Source organism: Sabethes cyaneus, chromosome 3, assembly GCF_943734655.1.
Source record: "Sabethes cyaneus chromosome 3, idSabCyanKW18_F2, whole genome shotgun sequence".
Classification (NCBI taxonomy): domain Eukaryota; kingdom Metazoa; phylum Arthropoda; class Insecta; order Diptera; family Culicidae; genus Sabethes; species Sabethes cyaneus.
In genome coordinates, this window is record NC_071355.1 from 184,119,660 (window position 1) to 184,142,020 (window position 22,361).

A 22,361-nucleotide genomic window follows, 5' to 3' on the forward strand; every position below is an offset into this window, starting at 1 on the left:
TCCTGTAAAACCATTTTTTGTTACAAGTAATGTTTAATGATAGCCATTATTTATGTCTGCCATTTTGCTTCCGCTTTAAACTGGCTATTTTGTAACACAAAAAGCGTGTCAGTGAAGTGTTGGAAATAAATTTGAAAATAAATTAGATTCACTTTGTGCTGGTGTAATATTCAATATTGCTAGTGGTTTGTATCCGAAATTTAAAAGCATGAAACCGAAATCATGCTCGGTGGCTCGATCTACTTTGCGCAGACCGGGACCGTATATGAATTAAACATCGCAAAACCAAGAGAACTCCTTTCATTGTGCAGAACGCTGAATGTACAATTCACTAATAAAATAGTTATTCCAATCACACACCACCCAGCCAGTGAGCCAGTGAGCCAGCAGCACCGTTTCGCAGCAACAATATCGAAATCAATTGCTTTGGAGCCATCTCGGTGACAGCGAACAAAGACCCACTAAATTTATGTGTGTCATCTGTTTTCGTTTTCAATTGTTTTGGTGTGGTTTTTAAGATACTTTTGCCCACCCGTTTCGATATGGAGCGAAGGAAAGGTTAGAGAAATGAAACTGAAAAATAAACACTCTGTTTAAGAATTCAGGTCGCCTCCGCAGCAGTCCGCTAGGCGGTTGATTATAATTCTGGGTCACCACAGAGTGGGAAACTCGCTGAAACTGCGCTTACAAATAAGCACGAAAAAGCCATCCTTGGAGGATACAAATAACGGACTACGGACAGATTTGGCAAACAGAAAACTACAGGGTGATTCCGGTGTGCCAGTTTTTCCTTTCCAGATGCCAATTTTTTGGCAATTCTCTGCAGCAGTATCCGGAAGGAATTGTTTTTGATTTGACGACGTTAGCATTATTTTGTGGCGTCGCGTCGTATAAAATATGTTATTGCGCACTTAGGCCTAGGACTATTATAATTGTTGATTGAAAGGGTTCAATACCATTTGTGTGTCAACAAATCATGCTTTATGATAAGCACAACAAATCTACGTACCCCACTGTGGTGGTGATCGATAACATTTTTGCCATCACTATCAAACAAAATTAAACATAAATTGCAATTGCTATGTGCGGAGTCGTCCCTAGCAGAATGTTTATCTAAGGCGACATTAACCAGTTTTTATTCTATTGGTCATGAGTGGTCGTCACTCATGCTTCGAATGGTGTTTTATTTGAATAAATTATAGATTGGAAATTTGTTCGTCATCACAGTAAACAACTATACGCTTTCCAGGAGATTACATTCCGGTTTAGATAAGATACCCATCGTTTTGTTAGCAAGGGAGAGGCATTTGCTGTGCTTGTGAGATTGTGTTGTTATATATACATTTTGTATTATAATTAAAAACCGGCTCACATCGAACTCGTGACTTCAATCGATTGCTATTCAGTCATGCCTATCAGCGACCAAACCATCCTGCTTTGCTTAGCAGAGTACCGATGGCTAATGGCGGAACCGCGCAATAATGTTTTGTAAACAAACAATCTCTGCAGACTCAGCTGTTCTTGATGATTCGTAAGCTATATAGTGTTATTCACAATTACAAGGAATACTGCGCAGTCGTCTCATGGGAAGAATGAATTAATCAGCCAGATCTATTTTAACGGGAAACGCGAAAATTTCCCGTACAAAACAGAGGGTCATATGTTTTTCAATTTGCAGGAACTGCTTGTGCAGCGGTTATCAAAAAACCGGCATTCTTTGTATTTTAATCAACGTTGTTTTACTGAACAACACTATAGGGGAGAGTATTCAACAGTGAGACAACAGGAGCAGTGACTCAACGGGAATAGCTACGTTATAAAACATTCAAGATCCATGATATTTTCATGGACAGTGAAGTTTTGTGAACCTACATCGCATAATGTAGTTTGAGAAAAAAAAAATCGATTTATTAATATATTTTTCAACACAAATCAGTTTTGGGGGGGTCAAAGTAAATTTTTTTGCAATAATTTTCAAGTGATTTTCAACGACAAAATACATATTAAACTAAAATTAAAATTACTGCATGGCATCACATAGTAATAAGAGTTGATATTTAAAAACAATATGACCATGGAATTGCTTGTTCTTTCCGCTAGTTCACTATTTTTCAAAAAAAAAACATTCCTATTGGCAACGGTGAGACACCAGAGGAATGCTATCCCTATCTTAACGAACAATGTTTGACAGTCGACTTAACGAAGGGCGTTATTTCAGAAAAAGCGCCCGCCTGACAGATAAATTTGCTGTGCCAACATTGTCGAGTGAAACGTGTGCGATGACTTGCTGTCTCTTTTTCGCATGTGCTGAGATGTTGGCAACATAAACATGGCGCCATCACCACAGAAATCTCGGCAAAAAGTATACGGTACAACATTTAAAAAGTGAATATGTTGCGGCTTCGGCTGTTTACCATATTCTAAGATGCCTATCATCTATTCGCAAGCAAGGTAGGTTTGGTAGCAATGTTTGGTGGAAGACCAGACAAAATTATGGACGCAGAAGGACATCGTTTTCTTTCTCGTGCCTTCAACAACAAGCCCAGATGGACAATACGTGTTTTGGCCGGATAGAGCATCATCGCATTACGCCCAAAAACATAATCGTTCCACAATACCCATTCGATCCCATTTGTGCCCAAAAACCACGGCCCGAAAAAGTGCGCCCAATCGAAGATTTCTCCTTCGACTTCCTTGGTGTACAAAAATAACTGGAGAGTCTCGAATTGCACACAGTTGATTGGTAGAATCAAGAGAAGCATTCGCAAAGTTGACTTGACGGTCGTGCAACGCTCCTGTTCCGACATCAAACGGAAGCTTCGCCGAACGGCCGATTATAGACCGTTTTCAAATATACACTAATTTTTTTGACGTAGGACTAAGTCTTTCAGGAAGGTAGCTGGTATAGGGAGTAATTCCAAAAAATCTTTCTCGAAAAGTGGTCAGGTTTTGAACGCTAATAGCTTAGCGGTTTCCCGATCGATTTTCAATATTCTTACACCAATCGATTGGAAAATCTTCTAAGAATTGGCCCAAATGAAAAAAGTATGGATTCTTGATGTTGAACTATTGAAAAATTGAAAATAATGAACTTTTGTTTTGCCAGAATTCTCGCTTCGTGATTGGTTGTTGGAAATGACGTCATCAAAATGGAAATGCGTTTTCACGCATCGGCTTATAATTCAGTCAATATTCAATAGATTTCCAAGATATTTACACCAATTGATCGGAAAATCGATTTAGAAAATATTGAAAATATAGAAAACTATTGCTTTTGAATGCGCGTCATTGAATTATTTTCATAGTTTTACCTTCCCACGTCAGTGCTTCCCTAGCACGGATGACAAAAATATATACGATATGAGCTATGGGTTAAGCTTCCTTATGATTGTATTTAATTTACGCCCTATAGACTCCGATCGAAAATTGTTGACCTTCAGCTGTTGCTGCTTCCCCGGAAAAGGCAACGAAGACATCCAAATGCACCAAGCGAGACGCCAACAAACCGAAGAATCCATCGACTTATTCGCCAGTGAACGATATGGTTTTGGCTGCTATGCCTTTTACTGCGCATCGTCAGTCGGTCAGCGGCTTCGTTGGCGACACATCGGCCAGCAGCTAGCTTGCGACACATCGGACAGGCAGCTTTCGAGTCACATCAGTGGAGTAATTTTAACTGTTGTATTTGAAACATTGTTTACCTTACGGTGCACATCGTCGTCAGTTGATCCTGTTCATCGACTGCTGAGGAAAGGAAAGTATGCTGAGCGTGTTGGAGCTGGAGCACTCGTCTCGCTGCCGTGATGGAATTTCTGGCTGTTGAAGTTCTGGAATTGGTAGGAAATATGCTGCTCGTGACAACAAAACGACCAGAATTATGCCAAGTCACTTGTAGTTGGCCACCTGGACTGGTATTTCATCGTGATTCATGACCATACACAAACGGCTTCGTCGATCGCATAGTTTCTGAGGCTTTCCGGTTTATTCGTTGCAACAAGCCGTGCCTAGTTTGCGGTTATCGGTACTCCAAATTACCGAAAAGAAAATTACGTTAAGTGCGTTAGTGCAAGTTTATTGCAAACTGGAGTTATGATAATCAAACGATCGGTTCTTTTAAGGACCATATAACGATTAAAGAGTTTATTATATTTTCTTGCCCAGTTAATACCATAATAACACAGGCAACGAGGGAAAAATTGAACTTTTAGCCATTGTGGACGACCAACAAATGGCAGGAATAAGTTTTCTGGTCACGGGCGACATTTTCTGCCACTTCCAAAACGTCTGCAGCTTGTAAATGCTTTATTATCAGTGTTCTTCTTTTGTAAACTGCAGAAAAGTTTTGCGCAAATTTTTCAGCTTTTTGAAAACTCGCGCGTACCGTCTACCGATTACCAGAGAAAAAGCACTATTCAACGTAGAAACAGATCATGAATATTTATTTACTTTTTGGTTTAGTGTGACTTTGATTCGTTTTAATAAAATAGATTCAATCAATTCATGGATATAACTCCAAAAACGGTTGAGGATTGAACGTATACAATGTTACTATTTTGATAAAAAAAATGTTGCGTATGTAGGTAGTATACATGAAGAATCGTATTATTACATTTATGGATACATCCTACTATCGCTACAAAGAGACTTACGTAGTCCTACGTCACCTATGCGGTCGTGTCTTGTGCACAACCCTTCAGATTTTTAAACGATGGATAATGTATCTTTAATTTCGGTAAATCAGATCTTTGTCTTTTTCTGACAGCTTGAGAAAAAAATTCCAAAATTTTAGTTGCCACCCGTTAGGTCATCAGTGAGATAAAATTACACCTTCTCTTTTGTGATTGTAACTAATTTAGCCTTTAACCAAAACGGCTGAAACTTTTTTTCAGACAACTAGAAGGATATACCTTGCAAATGGATTGAAGCGCCCGTTGGTAGCTATCATCAACCAACTTTTTAAATTTTTGAGAAAAAGAGGGTCTCTTTCCCCCACTTGGGTATAGACACAGTGGAGCACGAGTCTCACCTTTTCTGTTAAAAGTTTTATGTCATACATAATGATTGATTCGCAAATGTTCGTTTATGTATAAAGTATTGAAAGAAAGACAGAGATCGTGAAGAATTAGAACAGCTATTCCGAGCTCACACACACACGCAAGACACACGCAAGTTTTACGAGAAGGCAAACCAAATTCGTAAGAGCTACACACCGAAACCTGGCATGTGTAGGGATGAGGAAGAGAGTCTATTCACAAGCGAGCGAGGGGTGGTCGACAGGCTGAAGGCAGTTCTTCGATGAACACCTCAATGGCGAAGTTTCAGAAGGAGGCGGAACGAAAGTTAACTTAGTAGTGTCCGTGAAAGATAGTACAGGTTGGACTCGATTATTCGGGTGAAAAAAAAAAATTTAAATAGGTTTTTTGAAATGTGCTTACGTTCAAAACGTGTTTAAGATAACAAAAAAAAAAAATTTTTTTTTCACCCGGTTAATCGAGTCCGACCTGTAGTGTCCCAGCACCTGATTCCCAAGAAGTCAAGCGAGAAATCGGGTTGCTGAAGATCAGCAAAGCCGATGCCCGCCTACTGGCAGGGCTTTAAAAACATGGCCAGGAAACGTTGGCAACGGCTCTACACTGGATTATCTCTAAGTTTTTGGAGGAAAAAAAGCTACCGGAGAAACATTTCGACAGATCTTGCAGAAATGTCGGGAGTACAACGTGCGTACGCATCACATTTTTATTGATTTCAAAGCAGCATACGATACAGTCCATCAAGATCACCTATGGCACATAATGCACGAACACGGTTTTCAGGATAAACTGATGCGACTGATCAGATCTATATTGGATCGAGTGATGTGTTTCGTGCGCATCTCGGAGACATTCTCGAGTCCCTTATCAAGAACTCCCAGACTGCTATAGAGTCAAAAAGAAATAGGGAGAAGAGTTTAAACTTTTTTAAAAATATGATTTTGAATATTATTTGTATTTTATTACTGTAATGTTTTGTAAGCAGTATTTTTCCGATTGTAAAGTTTCATCTTGCTGTATCAGAATCCAATTTTACATTGAAAATTAAATTACAAAATATTGAAAAAAATAGTAAAGCGTAAACTTGGGATGCCAAGTTTTAAGCTAATACGACGTTTGATACGGTATAAATGAAATTGAAAAATAATAAAAATTTGAAACAAGTATGGCAGAAATGAATGTAATTTTAAATTTTTTTTAACTAAAATAAAAGAGACAGTACACGAACACGGTTGAGAAAAACTCAAACCAAATTGAACTAATAAACGAAATAAACATTAAACTCTATGAAAATAACTCACTTAAAATGAACAAAATATAGATTCAAAATAAAATTAAGATATATAGTTTCAGAAATTAAATATGTTGGGACATCAAGGCGGTTTGTAAACAATATCGAAAAACAATTAAGAAAAAATAGGTTCATAAAAAACTAAACTCAAATTGAAGCTATATTGTATCAATTGATACTATTGAAGCTGTCTTGTATCAATTGAACGAATCTACAGCGCAAAATTTTGGTTCCCCAACTTGTACCAAAGTTTAGTCACGTTATTACTAATGACCATCATATATAAAAGGGGAAGCAGGAAGATAGCAGCAGCCGGCTTATCAAATTTCTCCTGCTTCGGGTTTTGCCGCTCGGGTTTTTTTTCTTCTTCCGTGAAATGAAACTTGATTGTCTTTATTGACGCTTGAAAACAAAAGTAATCAACTAAATTTCTCTCTATCACTAAACGCGCCGAACGAAAACTCTGCCTCTGTCGTTGTTTCTTCTCTTTTTGAGCATATTGTGGTTGTTCAGTCAAGAGGAAAAAAATCAAATTTTCTGCTCAAATGTAATGAAATTGCAATGAGCTTTCGGATTTCCCTACATTTTGATTCATAATATCAGTGAATAATCAAATCTAGCGGGTCTTCCATGGGAGCGTTGAAACTTTATGTCTTGCTTCATTCGCTCAATGAATTTCATGGGAATCTTAAAATAACACCGACACGTAATTGATTTATTGGATCAATCAATCAATTCGTTAATCAACTTGGGTCACGTCTTATATTTAGGATGACTTATTTCAAGCTGCGGCATTAATAATACATCTCGAGATATATTTTTTATTATTTCTCAATTTTAATTTATTACTGTTCTATCTTGTATAGCACATTCAATTAATCACATTTATTTTGGGCGAAAACCGAAATGTTATGCCAGATAAATTCAACAGGACCTTTGCTGAGCTCAAATCGGGTAAAACATCTCATTTAAGCCAATTCGATTCTTCCTCATCAGCGTGCTGCATGTGTTGTGTGCTTTACTGCGATAATCTGACTAATGTAATTAAATCTGCGGAATTAGATCTTCTCGGTACTAATGAATATTAATTGTGCCATCGGATGTGTGGGATAATGTGTTGCTTGCTGCGCGAAGAGAAATGCCACCCTCCGTATGAACGAAATATACCAGCTCCAGCTTCCGTTGCCGTACTAAACAAATAGCTAGTGGGTGGTCGGATGATAGTGCTATCTATCTGCTGTGCTTGTGCTAATGACAGTCATTGTTCGCAGCCTGTAAAGTTTCGAAGCTAGTGGAAATTGTTTTCCTCGGGCGGAAAAATCGTGATAATCGCCCGCTGATAATAGTGCGTACTATATATGTATGTCATGTTTATTATCCGTAAAATTTAATGGCTTTTGTTTAGTGTTAGGCTGAGCCTTGGCAAATGTTAATAAATAGTCTCTATCAGATTATTATTGGTTTTAGACTTGAGTTTTAAACATCTTTGTTTGAGAAATACAAGCTTCACTTTTTCTTGCTTCCTTAATTTTAAGTTTTTCCGATTCCATCGTTGTGATATCGATTGAAATCAATTCGAAAGAAAGGCATCTTTTAGAAATATATCTTTCCGGAAAGGTAACGAGCGCACTGAGGGCAACCGTATAAAATCTGTCTTATTTGTAGAGCCCTCGTGGGTGTAATTTCTCTGCAGCGCACTGCGAGTGGGTGCTATTAATGTTGAAGAATGACGCTAATGCTTTTTTCGTGGATTATGGATGGGAGTATCCGGATAGCGTGAGGGTGGGCGGAAGCAGCCCCGCTTGCATTGCTGACGAAGTCAAATTCAAACTTTAATGTGAGCTAAATCTAATTCATAATATAAAATAATTTTAACACACCGTTCACGCGATGGAGTAGATAGAGCATTTGACCCAATTTCGAACTTGTGAAATGTTTACTTTAGCTTTCGTTCTCTAAACCTTGCGAACAATACAATAATTAATATTGTTTTTAATTGATAAAAAGGCAATTCGAAAACAAATCTTTTTTTTTTCTCCCACGAATAAAATCATGGTCAATGTAATTTTTTGTATTGTTTCCATACTTGAGAAAAAGCATTGAATAAATATGTAAAAAAAATCTTTAGCTTTTCAAACACTTGCAGAAAGATCGGTTTTCTCGGATCTCCACTTAGGCGAAATGTTGGAAACGCTACGAACGACCGTGAAATTTATTTTAGGCACATACAAAATTTACTGACAGTATCAAAAATTTTATCGATCACCAGTGACGACTATCTTTTATTCTAACCGCGAAAAAGTTCGGGACGAAAGAAATTCCGCTCCGATCCATCCACTCTTTCCATTCCAATTTCACAAGCCACAAGTGTTCCAAGGGCTATGAATTCCTTCACTATACTATCGTTCGCTATACAGCTCCATCTCAGCACAACAGACTCCCACCAGGAACCATGTGCTTCGTTTTCGTGGTGTTAATTTTCCAATTTAAAAGGCTTAAATGCCTGTTCGACAACTCTACGATTAATTCCGATGATATTGACATCATCCGCAAAACCAAAAAGTATATGAGATTTTGTGATGATTGTTCCGTATTGCACCTTTCAACCGCTATTCTGACGCATGATTTTGACTTATCCAGCGTCGCACGAATCAGCTTAAATAGTTTCGTTGAAAGATCATGTTTTAGCACTATCTGCTACTGCTTATTTCGTTTGACTGAATCGCATTTCGCCTTAAAGTTGACAAAAAGACGATGAGTCTGCAAATTGTACTCCCGGAATTTGGGTAGCAACTGACGCAGGGTTAACATCTGATCCCTCATGAAGCAACCTTTACGAAAACCAGTTTGGTACTCGCCGACGAAGTGTGTCCACCAGCTGAACATTATCTGCAAATTGTGCGGATTTTTTTTACGAAAACCATGGTTCATTTCGGGAACACCTTGCTTTCTTTACCAATTTTACGGTCGATCGTCCATCAGAGGAAGATCTAAATGATTCGATTCGCATCATGTTCACCAAATGGCGCTGTGACTATCCACACCATACACTTGGTGAATGGGCTTAAAATGAAATTGCTCTTGATTTTGGATTTCACAAGAAAATTTTCTGTGGTGAAACTCGTTTTCGATTAAATGGATACGGTGATTTTCTTAAACAATGATGCCGACGAGAACGCAATTATTAACAGTTAACGCTGCAAGGCCTTACTCACGGTCTTTTTGTATCACATTCACAATTGAGTGCCCTTAATATGGAAGAGCTGTGGTTTCAACAAGACGGGACAACATGCCACGTCTCAATTGACTCTTGAACCATGTGAGCGCTGGTGAAATACAATCTCTCTACCCGCTATATAAGCAAAGATGTCAGACCCGCGCGACAAAGATGTCAGACTCAGTCATTGCTGATAGAGCTGAAGTTATTTTTAGACCCACAATGTGTCAATGTTTGTTTCGTTACTTTCTTCTGTCATTTTTGAAAAAAAATATTCAAATTTCTGATTTCATTATTACGTCAACGCAAAAACTTTGCCTCATTGATTACGTAATACAGCTTCAAATCGGAAACATTTTGTAATAATTAAAAATGTTGATAGCATAATTAATGTACATATAACTGGAAAACAAACGGACCGACAAGGCTGCCTTGTGGCCCCGGTCTTAACCTGAAACTAAGACGAAACATAATCGTCTACCATAACGAACAAATTTATTGCGTCCTGTCAGGCACGAATGCCGTCAAGAGTGGAGGCTACCATCAATTTTTAATGAGTAGCGTGATTTATCTATTCTGGACAAGCGTTACGCTTACTATATTTTGGACATTTTCCATTTGATTTTGCCGTAAGAGTCCAAAATAGAGTACGCGTAACGCCTGTCCAAAATATATAAATCACCCTATAGCAACGCAATTCCGTAATGTAGGTATTTCATCAAATGCAGCCGACTGATCAGATTTAGTAATGCATATTTGCCAGTCTTTCTCCATATCGCGAAGAACGAAAGAACGGAGATCTCAAGGATGATAGTAGTTGAGTAATAGTAGTAATTTGTGTAAAAAGTCCGGCCAAAACACCATGTAATTGAAAGAAAAAAAGATTATATAAATTGCAATAGCTCAACTGTTATCTACAACTTAGCAGAAGTGTTCGGAAAGGTTTCAGTATGTTCTTTCGTAAAATATAGCGTGATTGGAGCAGGCCAACTGATAGTGTGGAACAACATATTTAGTCGCTGTGAATATGAACAAATTTACGAATTCGCTTGGGACGATCAACCCAATTGAACTGTGACAATATCATATTTTGGTTGCACCGCAAATTAACTGTGCAACAATCATTAATTTCAATCGCAAACACATTTTTATAAAACTTTTCGAATCACATATATTTTCTACACTGCATTGCGACACTGGTTTGCAGTTGCGTAAATCCCTGTATTGAATAATTAATGTTCCCAATTTTACGAAGCATGGCTTCACATAGGTACATGCCATTGCATAGCATTTTTTGACACCACTCAGCGTAGACTGTCGCCGTCCAGCTGTCTAACTGTTGTTGTTCTATCTTGTTCCATGCCAATTGTACGCTTTTAGCTTTTTCCTCGACCGAACTCCGATAATGATAATCGATTTAATTTTGTGCCCATCTCCCATCTTTTTGTCTTCCCCCTCTAGACGCGGCCTGACTCCACCACATCGGGTCAAATCGATTTCGATGGCCACTTTCACCCAGGAGGAAATTGATTTCGTGCGTCAGAACGGCAATGACGCGTGCAGCAGAACCTGGCTGGGTCTATGGGATCCGAAGCGAGCCATCAAACAGGAGCACCGTGACTTCATGATTGACAAGTACGAGCGGAAAAGGTAAGTGTGCTCACCGAACTTTTGGGCCTGATTTTAGGTCATGATTTTGAACCGTAAACGTGACTTGTTATTACGGCTTCTTACGCGTACGTTCGTGCTCGGAAAATGAAAACCTTTTGAAACCTTTTGGTTGTCTGTCGGTTGAGCATTGGGCAACTTTTTTTTTATCTCAGTTCTACTGTGAGATACTATTAGAATGAAAAAATAATATCTTACCCAACATACAAGACTTGAATTATGGCTGCTGCTGTGCTATTAAACTTCTGTATCTTTTTTCTCAACAGATATTATCTGGAGCCAGCCAGTCCCCTGAAATCTCTTTCAGCCAGCACATCCAACTCAACGAGCTCTCTTCCAGTCAGCAATGGTCACAGTAGCAGTAACAATAATATCAACAGTAGAAACGGTACCGAAAACAATGTGCCACTAAAAACGATCACACTGACACCGCCAACATCGCTGCGACTCAGTCGAACAAATTCAAATTCCAGCGGCGGACTCAATGGCAACGGAAGTCACACATCGTCGTCCGTCACGAGTTCCAGTACAAATCTCAAGTTCCAGCAGCAGTTCACACCGGACGACAGTAACTTTTTCAGTGAAACACCGCCGAAAATCTTACCGCCGACTCCGCAGAAGCACTCCAGCAATCATCATCAGCGGCTGAATGGCGCCGTCAATGGCGTTGGAAATTTCGAGCGAAGTCAGCGGAACGGTCTGCTGACCAGTTGCAACAGCAGCGGTAACAAGTTCACACCAGATTCGGATTTTGTGGCCGACTTTAGTAATGCCAACATTGTCAGTGTCAATGGAACGACGTCCAACGGCAGTACCGGCTCGAAGAGCAACGGCATTAACCGGCTAAGCAACGGATTCAATGACAAAACCAATTTAACCAACGGACACCCGCACGGAAGCGATATGGAAAATTTCGCCGACTTCGAGCACAACCAAATCTACAACGCTGCCGGTGAGTTCATATTTGTGTAATATGTTGTTATGCAATTCTTTCGCCAACTAATGGCTGTTGATTGAAAATCGAAAGCCGTGCACTTATGATAATGAAGTGCAAGAAAAAAAAATTAAACACTATTTTATCTATTTTGCTGTTGGTACACGTAGGTGCAGTATTTTGGTTCATACTGTTCACTCTACTGATGTCATATGAAATCGCGACGCGCCTCCGTCCGTGTAAATAATGGAATTCATCGCACTTGTGCAACCAATGCCATTTTCCATCACCCACATCGCATCTACCCACAATCGAGTGGTTTATTGAATTTGTCGTTTGATAAAAAATAAATTATACTGTCAAACTGTCTGTATGTTCCTGCAAAATCAATATTCCTTCACTATTGTAAATGAAAACATTTTTACGGGAAAGGTGTTTGAATCTGTCAATCACCTTACAGCAAGAGGGCCCCCCTAGTAGTCGAAAGCTCTATTGAACGTTTTGCGATAATTTTTCAGTCAGATTTCGGTAAGAAACGCTAAAAGGCTGGCGTCTACTGTGGAGAATTGAAATATTTTGCTTTCCTTACAATATTTTGTGCTCGAAGGTTAAATTCAGTGAACGGATGTGCTTTGGACAGTTGAAATAAAGTGTTGTTCGTTCTCAATATTTTTTTTTGCTGATAAAATTTGTAAGAATATCAAATCCACTTTAATCAAACTTTTCACACGTCTTTCTTGATAATTTTTGTTTTTGCTTGGCGAAGACTATAAAAAATAAACACAAAGTTTCAACACATTTTTCTCACAGGTACATACCGTCTCAGCGGGACTCGCTCATAACACTGAAAGCATAAAAATTATCTAAATCAGTTACACACAGTGATTGCAACCGCAGTTAATCAAAATAAAATAAAATGTCAGAAAATTATCAAATGAAGCGACTTCTTCACGTCCGAGTTCAGATTTATCTTCAACCTGCAAATGAATCGTTGCCTCAATATTGCGAAGTAAAGTTAATGGATACTAGTTTCGTCGGGATTATGTGCAGCAATAGTTTGCAATAGAATGCTAAGTGTGTTACGTCGTGCCGTCGCGTCGCAAGCAGTCAGTCAGTCAGTCAGTCAGTCGATGGTGGCATCATTTAGCCGCGCCGGATGGATGGAACTTGTTAGCAAACGAAACATCATCGCTTTTTTATTATTAGCAATCAAATTTTCCCAACCTGGGCGTCACAGTAACTTGTTGCACCTATCATTACATACTGGATCTAAGGAAATGACCTCCATTAGATCGAAAACTCGATCTCTGTGTAAACCCAGAAACACAGTTTTAGTATTTTTGAATGTTTTGATTCCTGAATAACTCTGCTCTTTTAAGATTCGGAATAATTCTTGCTACTTACCACTTGTTTACTAATCATGAATATAAATTTGATGAATTTGATTTGATGACTAATTTAAACGCGTTCTATTTTTAGCGTATCATATGAGGTTGATGGCGCATCTCATAGTTTTGGATGTGATAATTTATGTTATGTGAATCATTTCATTTTTGTTGTTGTCTTATTTGATATTGTGTTTATGCTCGATTCGACCAGGAGACGGGGTAAAATTTATCAAAAAGAAATGACTTATAGCGAACACTTAATTACAGCGCGGACACCGAAAGTATTTTTATTACCACTGTTTGGCAGAAAAATACCGCGATTTCCGCCTATAATAGACCACGGAATCTCACAGCTGGTGTGATTGTCCGTCATCACCAGTAGTGAGTCAAGGTAGACAAATTCGTCAACTGCCTCGAACTGATCACTGTCGATCGTTACTAGGGCTGTCGGTATTGGGCGCTTTTGATGAAAACCGGTATTTCGGTATTGGCGTAGAAAATACCGGTAATACCGGTAAAATACCGGTATTGGCAGATTCTTCGAAATCAATAGGAAAGTGGATGTTTTTCAATAAATGACTTTATTTTCAAACTTTAGCTGCAGTATTGTTGCTTAGCAATGTAGAATTTAAGCAGATAGAATACGCTTAGCGATTTATTTCCCCTATTAGAACGGATTTTGATGCCACCTCTTCCAACCATTGAAAAAACTTCCGCTTTCATCGAAGTCTGACGAACGGCTCGATGAAAGTCTGATGCACTTAATCAGGAATTTTCTATTCATTTTTTCAAATTTATAATAGGGAAACCCTCTTAACTATTTAAAAAATCCTGCTATTGTAGTTTCTAGCATAATAAATGCCCCGGTCTCCTAGTCTTTCCATAAATTTTTCATCCATCCCCAAACCGTAACCCTTGCATAGCGTCATCCGCTTCATCGTCGGTCACAGATACATTCTCTTCTCTATTATCAATCACACTATTAGCAGATAGTGACTTAGAGATTTCATCTGCTTGTTTAATCAATGCATCACTCGAAAGACTTGAAATACATTCCAAATTCTATTCTGGCAGATCCTTTGATGGCAAGCATCCCGAAAAAGCGCAAAGATCCCCGTATCCTGATCTGGGCCCGGCATCGGCGAAACAAACAAATAAAGCTGACTTTCTCTTACCTTGCCTCATAAATGGAGCGACTTGTTTCATTTGTTGAATAACACGTTTCAAGCAAGCTTCTGCTGAAGTTAATCACTGTTTCAAATGACGACGACTGACAGTCAGGCACGATTTGTCGATGTTGAGAAGATTAATTAGAATATGCGCTAAATTGTAGGAAATGTTACTCAAATTCAATTGCATTCAAAGTTTCTGGCCTTCTACTGAATATTTGATAGAAAAATATAAATGAAACTTTAAAGCCAGTCGTCATGATTAAGAGAAAACCGATTCATTGACGAAGTGGCGCTGCTTCTGTTGAAAGTGATGCTTCATTACTTCATTATTGAGTGACAATTTACTGCTGTAAGCGACGTTGCCGGGCCCTGATCTTGTTTCCTAAATTCGTTATTTGAGATCTTCCAATAATTTGGTGGCTTTTAAATATCCGGTTGTTCAAAAATAAATTGAAACGCAACGTCTGACTCATGCAATGAAGGATTTTTACAGCAAATATGTTCTACTGTGCCTTAAACGGGTTCAAGAGCTATAATTATTTGACCCACAGTTCCACTCTCTTCATTGCTAGTAGTCGAGGAATATCGTCAGCATTAACACCAAATTGTTTTTCTACAAGTTGTACAATCTTCTATCAAACATAGTTCTAATTAGAAAGGAGGATATTAGAAAATACCAAGATATTAGAAAATACCGGAAATACCGGTTTTTTGCCTTTCCAAAACCGGTATTTCGGTATCCAAAAATTGGTCGGTATTACCGGTTTCGGTACTACCGGTACTACCGGTTAGACAGCCCTAATCGTTACGCGACTGTCAAAGCAGCGTCGGTCGGTATCGGTGTTTATTTCTTCCTTGATACAAGCCCAAACTGGGGTTCAAAGCAATTTGGTCTGTGTCCCTTTCTGGGATTCTTAGTGTCCCAACGGGCTCAAAAGATACATACCATGGCTTTGCTCGTGATTGCAGCACTGTTTGATCCGCGGATTGAACCAAGCTACAATAGGAGCCGATTATTCGAACTCAATTCGAATCCAACTTTACTGCTTCTCTAAAAGCCTTCGAATAACTTCGATGACATATGGCCTTTATCTGTGCTGGTCTTAAAATAAGAAAAAAAAATTAGGGAAAGTCCTTAAACCAAAAAACAATGGAAATATGTCCTGCAGTAAGCATTACATCTGTGACTTTTTTCAGATTTTTATGATAATTGGTTTCGGAGTAAACTGCGAAAAATGAAATTCACTCTAGCCGTCATTACTGATTCAAGATGGCGTCTCATGATGTGAAAATTTGCAAAAATGCTCCCCAGGTCAAGTACTTTGTTTGAATCATTGCATAATTTTTTGCAAATGCATTGCATGCATTTTTTGTATGGAAAACCGGCTAGTCCCTTTTCCGATGCAATTATCACAGTAAAAAAATCGAAAAAGTTTTCAAGAGCATTTTTTTCAGTGTCGCGCTGAATTATCTAATGTTACTATTGATAATTTTTGGTGGTCTTTTATTGATTAATGTTTTATGAAAGAGTCTAAAATTTCTCGAGTTCGATTAATTTTTGAGTTACGCAAAAATTTCTGTTTTATTTGTATGATAGTCCTCCTACCACAGGTGTGAGGGGTCTCAAATCATCATTAAAAAAATTCCTTCCTCCAAAACCCCCACATGCCAAATTTGGTTCCATTTGCTTGGTTACTTTTCGACTTATGAGGTATTTCATTGATATGGGAGCCCCACCTCTTAAAAAGGTAGAGGGGTCCTAATTCATCATAGAAAGAATTCATGCCTCCAAAAACACCCACATGCCAAATATGATTCCATTTGATTAATTAGTTCTTGAGTTATAAGGAAATTTGTATTTCATTTGTATAGAACCCCCCCCCCCCCTCCTGAAGCGGAGAGGGGCTTCAATTCACCATAGAAAACATTCTTGTCTCCAAAAACACCCACATGTCAAATTTTGTTCCATTTGCTTGATTAGTTCTCGAGTTATGAGGAAATTTGTATGTCATGTGTATGGAAGCCCCTCCTCTTAAAATGGAGAGGGGTCATTATTCCCCTCTTAAAGAGGGGAGGGGTCTCAATTCATCATAGAAAGAAATCATGCTTCCAAAAACACCCACATGCCAAATATGGTTCCATTTGATTAATTAGTAATCGAGTTATGAGGAAATTTGTATTTCATTTGTATAGGAGCCCCCCCTCTTAAAGTGGGGAGGGGTCTCAATTCACCATAGAAAAAATTCCTGTCTCCAAAAAGACCCACATGTAAAATTTTGTTCCATTTGCTTGATTAATTCTCGAGTTATGCAGAAATTTGTGTTTCATTTGTATGGGAGCCCCCTCCCTCTTAGTGGGAGGAGGGGTCTCTAACCATCATAAGAACCTTGCCTGGCCCCAAAAACTCCTATATGCAAATTTTCACGCCGATCGATTCTATAAGGAACATTCGAGCAGACAGACAGAAATCTATTTTTATAGGTATAGATTTGTATGGGAGCACCTCCTCTTAGTGGGGGGAAGAATCTCTAAACATCATAAGAACCTTCCCTGGCACCAAAAACCCCTACATGCAAATTTTCACTCCGATCGGTTCAGTAGTTTTCGATTCTATAAGGAACATAGAGCAGACAGAAATCCATTTTTATACGCGTAGATTTATATGGGAGCACCCCTCTTATTGGGGGGAGGGGTCTCTTGCCATCGAGAGAACCTTCCGTAGTCCCTACATGCAAATTTTCACGCTGATCGGTTCAGTAGTCTTCGATTCTAAAAGGAACATAGGGACAGACAGACAGACAGAAATCCTTTTTTATAGGTATAGATTTATAAAAAAATGTGATCTTCATTTTCGTTGTACTGGCTTTACAAGATAATTTTCAAATATCTAGGTTAGTCTCATACTTACATCTCAAGCCTCTTTATACACTTTTTTACGATTTTCGAATTATCGCGGGTTCTTATGACAATTTTGGAGTTAACACGGTTTTTTATGACCGTTTTTGAATTAACGCGGTTTGTTTTTACAACATTTTTTGTATTACGGTTTTTTGTAAATATTATAGGACAAGAGTGAACAGAATCATCACACTATGGGGAATGAATGATGCACAGTAGAAAGGTTAAACTTAAAATAGTAATGCGCATATAAAAAATCAAGAAAGCAAGGGCCAGAAGTCAGACACGGACAAAAAAGGAGACGACTGGATACGATGACTGCGACATGACAATTCACCGACAAAAATCTCGAGCTTAATTCAGGCAACTTGAGTCCTCTTGGTCCGAAGAACGGCGTTCAATTGACCCGCTATGGTTAGTTCGGCCAGCTTATTTTGCATGGTTAACTCACGAGTCGGGCCGAGAACCAATTAGCAATACGCTGCAGCCCATCAACTCGCACAAAAAAAAATTAGCTCGGGGCGGTAAGCTGCCGCTCTTCAATTCCTTGAACACCATGTACTCGCCGCTAAATCTTGCTTCGCCTCGTCTAACCATCTTGCTCGTTGTGATTTGCAGCAAACACCTTCTTTGCATGGTCCATCAGGTATTAAGGCAGTCTTGCAACATGCCCTTTCCATCTTAGCCGCCCAGCTACCAGCAGTTTAGCTACCTTTTGAATACTGGATTCGCCGTAGAACTACCCGAGCTCATGGTTCATCCTCCGCCTTCATACTTCGATCTGCTGTACGCCACCAAAGATTGTTCTCAGCACTTATCTCTCAAGCACGCCGACCGCAATTGCCTCTGAAGCCCATAGTTAACACGAGTTCTGCTGATAATACGCCTCAGCAACTCGTGGACCGTATCATTGGCGGCTATCACAAGTGAACAAAGGTAGCCAAATCCGTGTTAGAGTGCAGGACAATTGCATGGTCAGTTGCTACAATCCTATTGACTCTAATAGCCTCTCCCAGCAGAGATTCGAACATACGACGACTGGCTTATTAGGCCAGCGCCCTACCTCGAAGCCAACTGAGAGGCAGGACAAATCCGTGCACTACCTCGAAATCATCACTGTCAATCGTTACGCTACTGCCCAAGCACATGCTCTCACTCCAATACACAGTTCTGCATGAGGTTAGTAGTTTTAGCCATTATTTTACCGAAAATATTCAACCAAGCCAGAAGATGGTAGTCTTAATCAGTTTAATCAGCCTTCCGGAAAAGCTTTTCTCGTCCATGATATTCCATAGCTCTTTGCGATCGATGAAATCGTATCCAGCTTTGAAATCAATGAATAAATTTTACGTGGAAAGCGGAAACTCTGTACTCGTGAACTTTTTGGAGGATCGCCGCCTGTTTGATCTCGGGGGTTGGCAGGCGGTGCGACTATATGGCCTAAAGCTCCTGTCGATTACTGTGAACGTCCAGGTCGTGCTGCGCTCAATTTACTTTGTAGACCTACCTTGAAATAGTGCATAAATGCCAGGGAGATGGAAGATGAAGTTGTTTCTATGTGTCGAGCCCTGGTAAGTTGATAACCACTGATGGTCCGAGATCTGCTATTGATTCATTTGTGATTATTTGTGCTGGAAAATTGATGGCGGCTGCATGATCGAGGGCGTTAGGCGGATGTCTGACGAGATCTCCACTCCTTCATTATACTACATTTTACAACTCAAGTAGTACAAAATGTCCATGACAAAGCACATTTACAAATTCAATATATCATTTTTCCTCTCACTATCATCCTAATCATAAGGGCCCAGAATAGAGTTTCATACGCTAGTAAGGGACCAGCTGGAAAACCCGAACAATAGGACAAACCTGTTCATAATCAGTGAGCGTTGACAACATATAATTTGGGAAAGCACTTTATAAACGGCATTTTAGGAAGGGTGATCGCCACGCGCTTGTTGCCCCCCTTCTAGATTGTGCAGATAACTCTATCCTCCTGCTCCTCCAGTAGCTGTTCATTCAATAGTTGAATAATTATTATTCTTAAGTATTCAATCTGCTCATATGAGTATGATTTGGAGTTCGGAGCCAAACAGTTCAAGTTAGAATTGGGCTCAGATAATACAAATTTTAGAAAAAAATCACATTAGTTACTCATGATTTAAAAATCTCTCACTGGTTTTTTCGTGACGATGAAATTTTTTATCGAGAACTCCTTCACGTCATCGGTTCTTCGGTGCGTACACATTGCTCAGAGTGTAGTTGAAGGACTTACCATTGATTTTCAACGCGTATAACCACTCACTAATGGGCGTCCACTTAACGACATGCTTTATTTCTTTAGTTAATATTAATATACTGACACCACGTTCTGTTTTATCGCCGCCACTGTAGTAGATATAATACTCGCATGAAGTGCCAGTAGTCAGTGATGTGCCAGTAGCAGTATCTATTACCCAGAATACGCGTTTTCCGTGTGAAATATGGTGTAACGACACTAAACGGGACGGTATAACAAGCCAATCGTTGTATGTTCGAATCTCGATTGGAAGAAACTGCAAAAGTCATCAGTACACTTCCCGTACACTAACAGTTGGCTACGAAACCTTTTATGACAAATTGTGCTATAATGCATTTAAGTCATTACTGCTGTACACATGTACAGCATTAGCATCTATTACCAGAATGTCAGAGGACTCCGGTCGAAAGTTAACGACCGGTTCGTTCCTATATATGACGCAGAGCTCGACATGATGGTTTTAACCGAAACCTGGCCGTATGATCAGTTTAAGTCTATATCCAGCCAGAAATAAACCAGTTTTATGGGTCTATTATATCCTTGAAATTGATAATGCGCGTACGGGGGTATTCCCTCATTCCTCATCCTCAATCCATTGGGCGACTTTCCCTCTTCCGTCTTATGAGGACCGCTGCAAGCTTATAAATATCGAAGCATTAAAGGCACGTCGTGAATTTGCAATGGTTTTATTTGTTAACAACATAGCTTCACAACGTATTGACTCCGCCAAACTCTTATCAAAACTAATTTTTACGCGCCTACTACAAACTTACGCGTTCGAACACTATTTGCCACTGATCGTTATCGAATCAATTATTAAATTCGGGCCCAATCAAATGATGGTCTTATACAATCAGCATTTTAATTTTATTGACTTCTCAATGAATAAAACGAAATTGAAGCAATATTTTTAGGCAACGCATTTTCAATTCATAATAATAGAAAGCTTTCAAAAAGCTGTTTGAAAATATACCATTAGGGTAAGGTTAGGTTAACTTTGTAACATGGTCTATAGTGATCAGAATCACTATAGCTTCACTATCACGATATCACGGTATAGCTTTTCTAAAGAATAGGAATGTAATTTTAAGCTAATAAGCAGGCGCCCATCTTGATCCGTAGGGGTTCGTTTTGTCCCGTCTTGAATTTTATGAACACATTTTTCCAAAATAAATTCAAATATTTCAAAATTGTATAGAAAAGTAAGATGCACATATAATAAACTAAGGTTTAGCAACGGTTAGGTGGAGGTGGGGCTGGGTATGCCAGTGACTTTCACTGAACTCACAACATGTCCTGTTCTTAAAACACGTGTTTCAATATTTCTACTTCTACTCGAGAAATAATTCGATAAAAATCAATACATCCGCTTGACTTCAAATTATATGCATTGATTGTTCAGTAACAAAATTATCTAGAGTCTTTTTCTTTTCTTTTAACTATTCCTCTTTTAAATGCCGCCCTTTTTCTCGTAATCTGGTCATCACGAATAACTGTAACTTCATCGCTAAAAATAGAACACTTGAATGGTTCCTTCTTCAGTAATGGCAACATCCTGAACAACAACAACAACAATAACAATAACAACAGCATCGACAGCAGCACTACGAACAGCAGCAGCAGTACCACCAGTGTCAACAGCATGAGTAACGACCTATTCATCAACAATTACAGTCTGTTGAACAGCAACAATACTTCCAACGGCACAAGTGGTGTGGGAGGGCCTGGTACGGGTGGCATCGGTGGGTGCAGTGATCTCTCGGTTTTTAATAACAACACCCATTTCCCTGCGGCTTTCGGAGAGTACCAGTCGAACGCCTACGGCATCGGTCCGTACTATGGCACCTCCACTCAAATGCAACCCAACGGATACATTTGCTTTCAGAACAATTACACTGGTTCTGGGGGTGGCAATGGAAGTACTAGTCTCAACTGCTCCACCAGTAATAATAACACTAACAATAACAGTAACAGTAACAACAACAATGTGCAATGGAATCTTTGGCATCAATTCAACCAGTGGCCTCCCAACGAACAGCAAACCATGTTTGGCAGTGCGGGCAGTCTGTTGTGCACCCAAAGTCAGCCCGCAGCGGCGACAGCGACAGGTTTAGTTAGACATCATCAACAGCAGCAGCAGCAGCAGCAGCAACAGCAACATCATTGCTCAAATCAGAATCGATGGAGTAAGTGATGGCGATTGATTCGTGCGTACATTTGCTAGCATGCCGTTCGTTTCATTCGTTTATTGGCTTGTCCCGCAGTCATACTGCGACACTACTTAGCTTGTTGCATCCCCGATACCTACCTATATACAAATCGTTTGTTTATTATCTTTCCTTGTATATGTTGTGTAGTTGGATTTGCTACTTGTTTGATTTGATTGCAGGTTTTACCGTATTGTTAATACATTTTTGTTGTTAGCTACCTACCTGTCGCCGCCAGCAGCAATCAGACACCGTTG

The 22,361-nt window shown here is 39.3% G+C and overlaps 1 protein-coding gene across 1 annotated transcript in view; it reads left to right on the top strand.

Annotated features, from left to right (window-relative positions):
• The window catches only part of LOC128741787 (uncharacterized protein DDB_G0283357), a 117,835-nt gene that overhangs the window by 85,989 nt on the left and 9,485 nt on the right, over positions 1-22,361 (top strand). Inside the window, exons 2-4 of the mRNA XM_053837831.1 lie at positions 11,000-11,188; positions 11,473-12,166; positions 21,420-22,083. Coding sequence (XP_053693806.1) covers positions 11,000-11,188; positions 11,473-12,166; positions 21,420-22,083 — 1,547 coding nt within the window. The remainder of the gene's footprint in view (positions 1-10,999; positions 11,189-11,472; positions 12,167-21,419; positions 22,084-22,361) is intronic.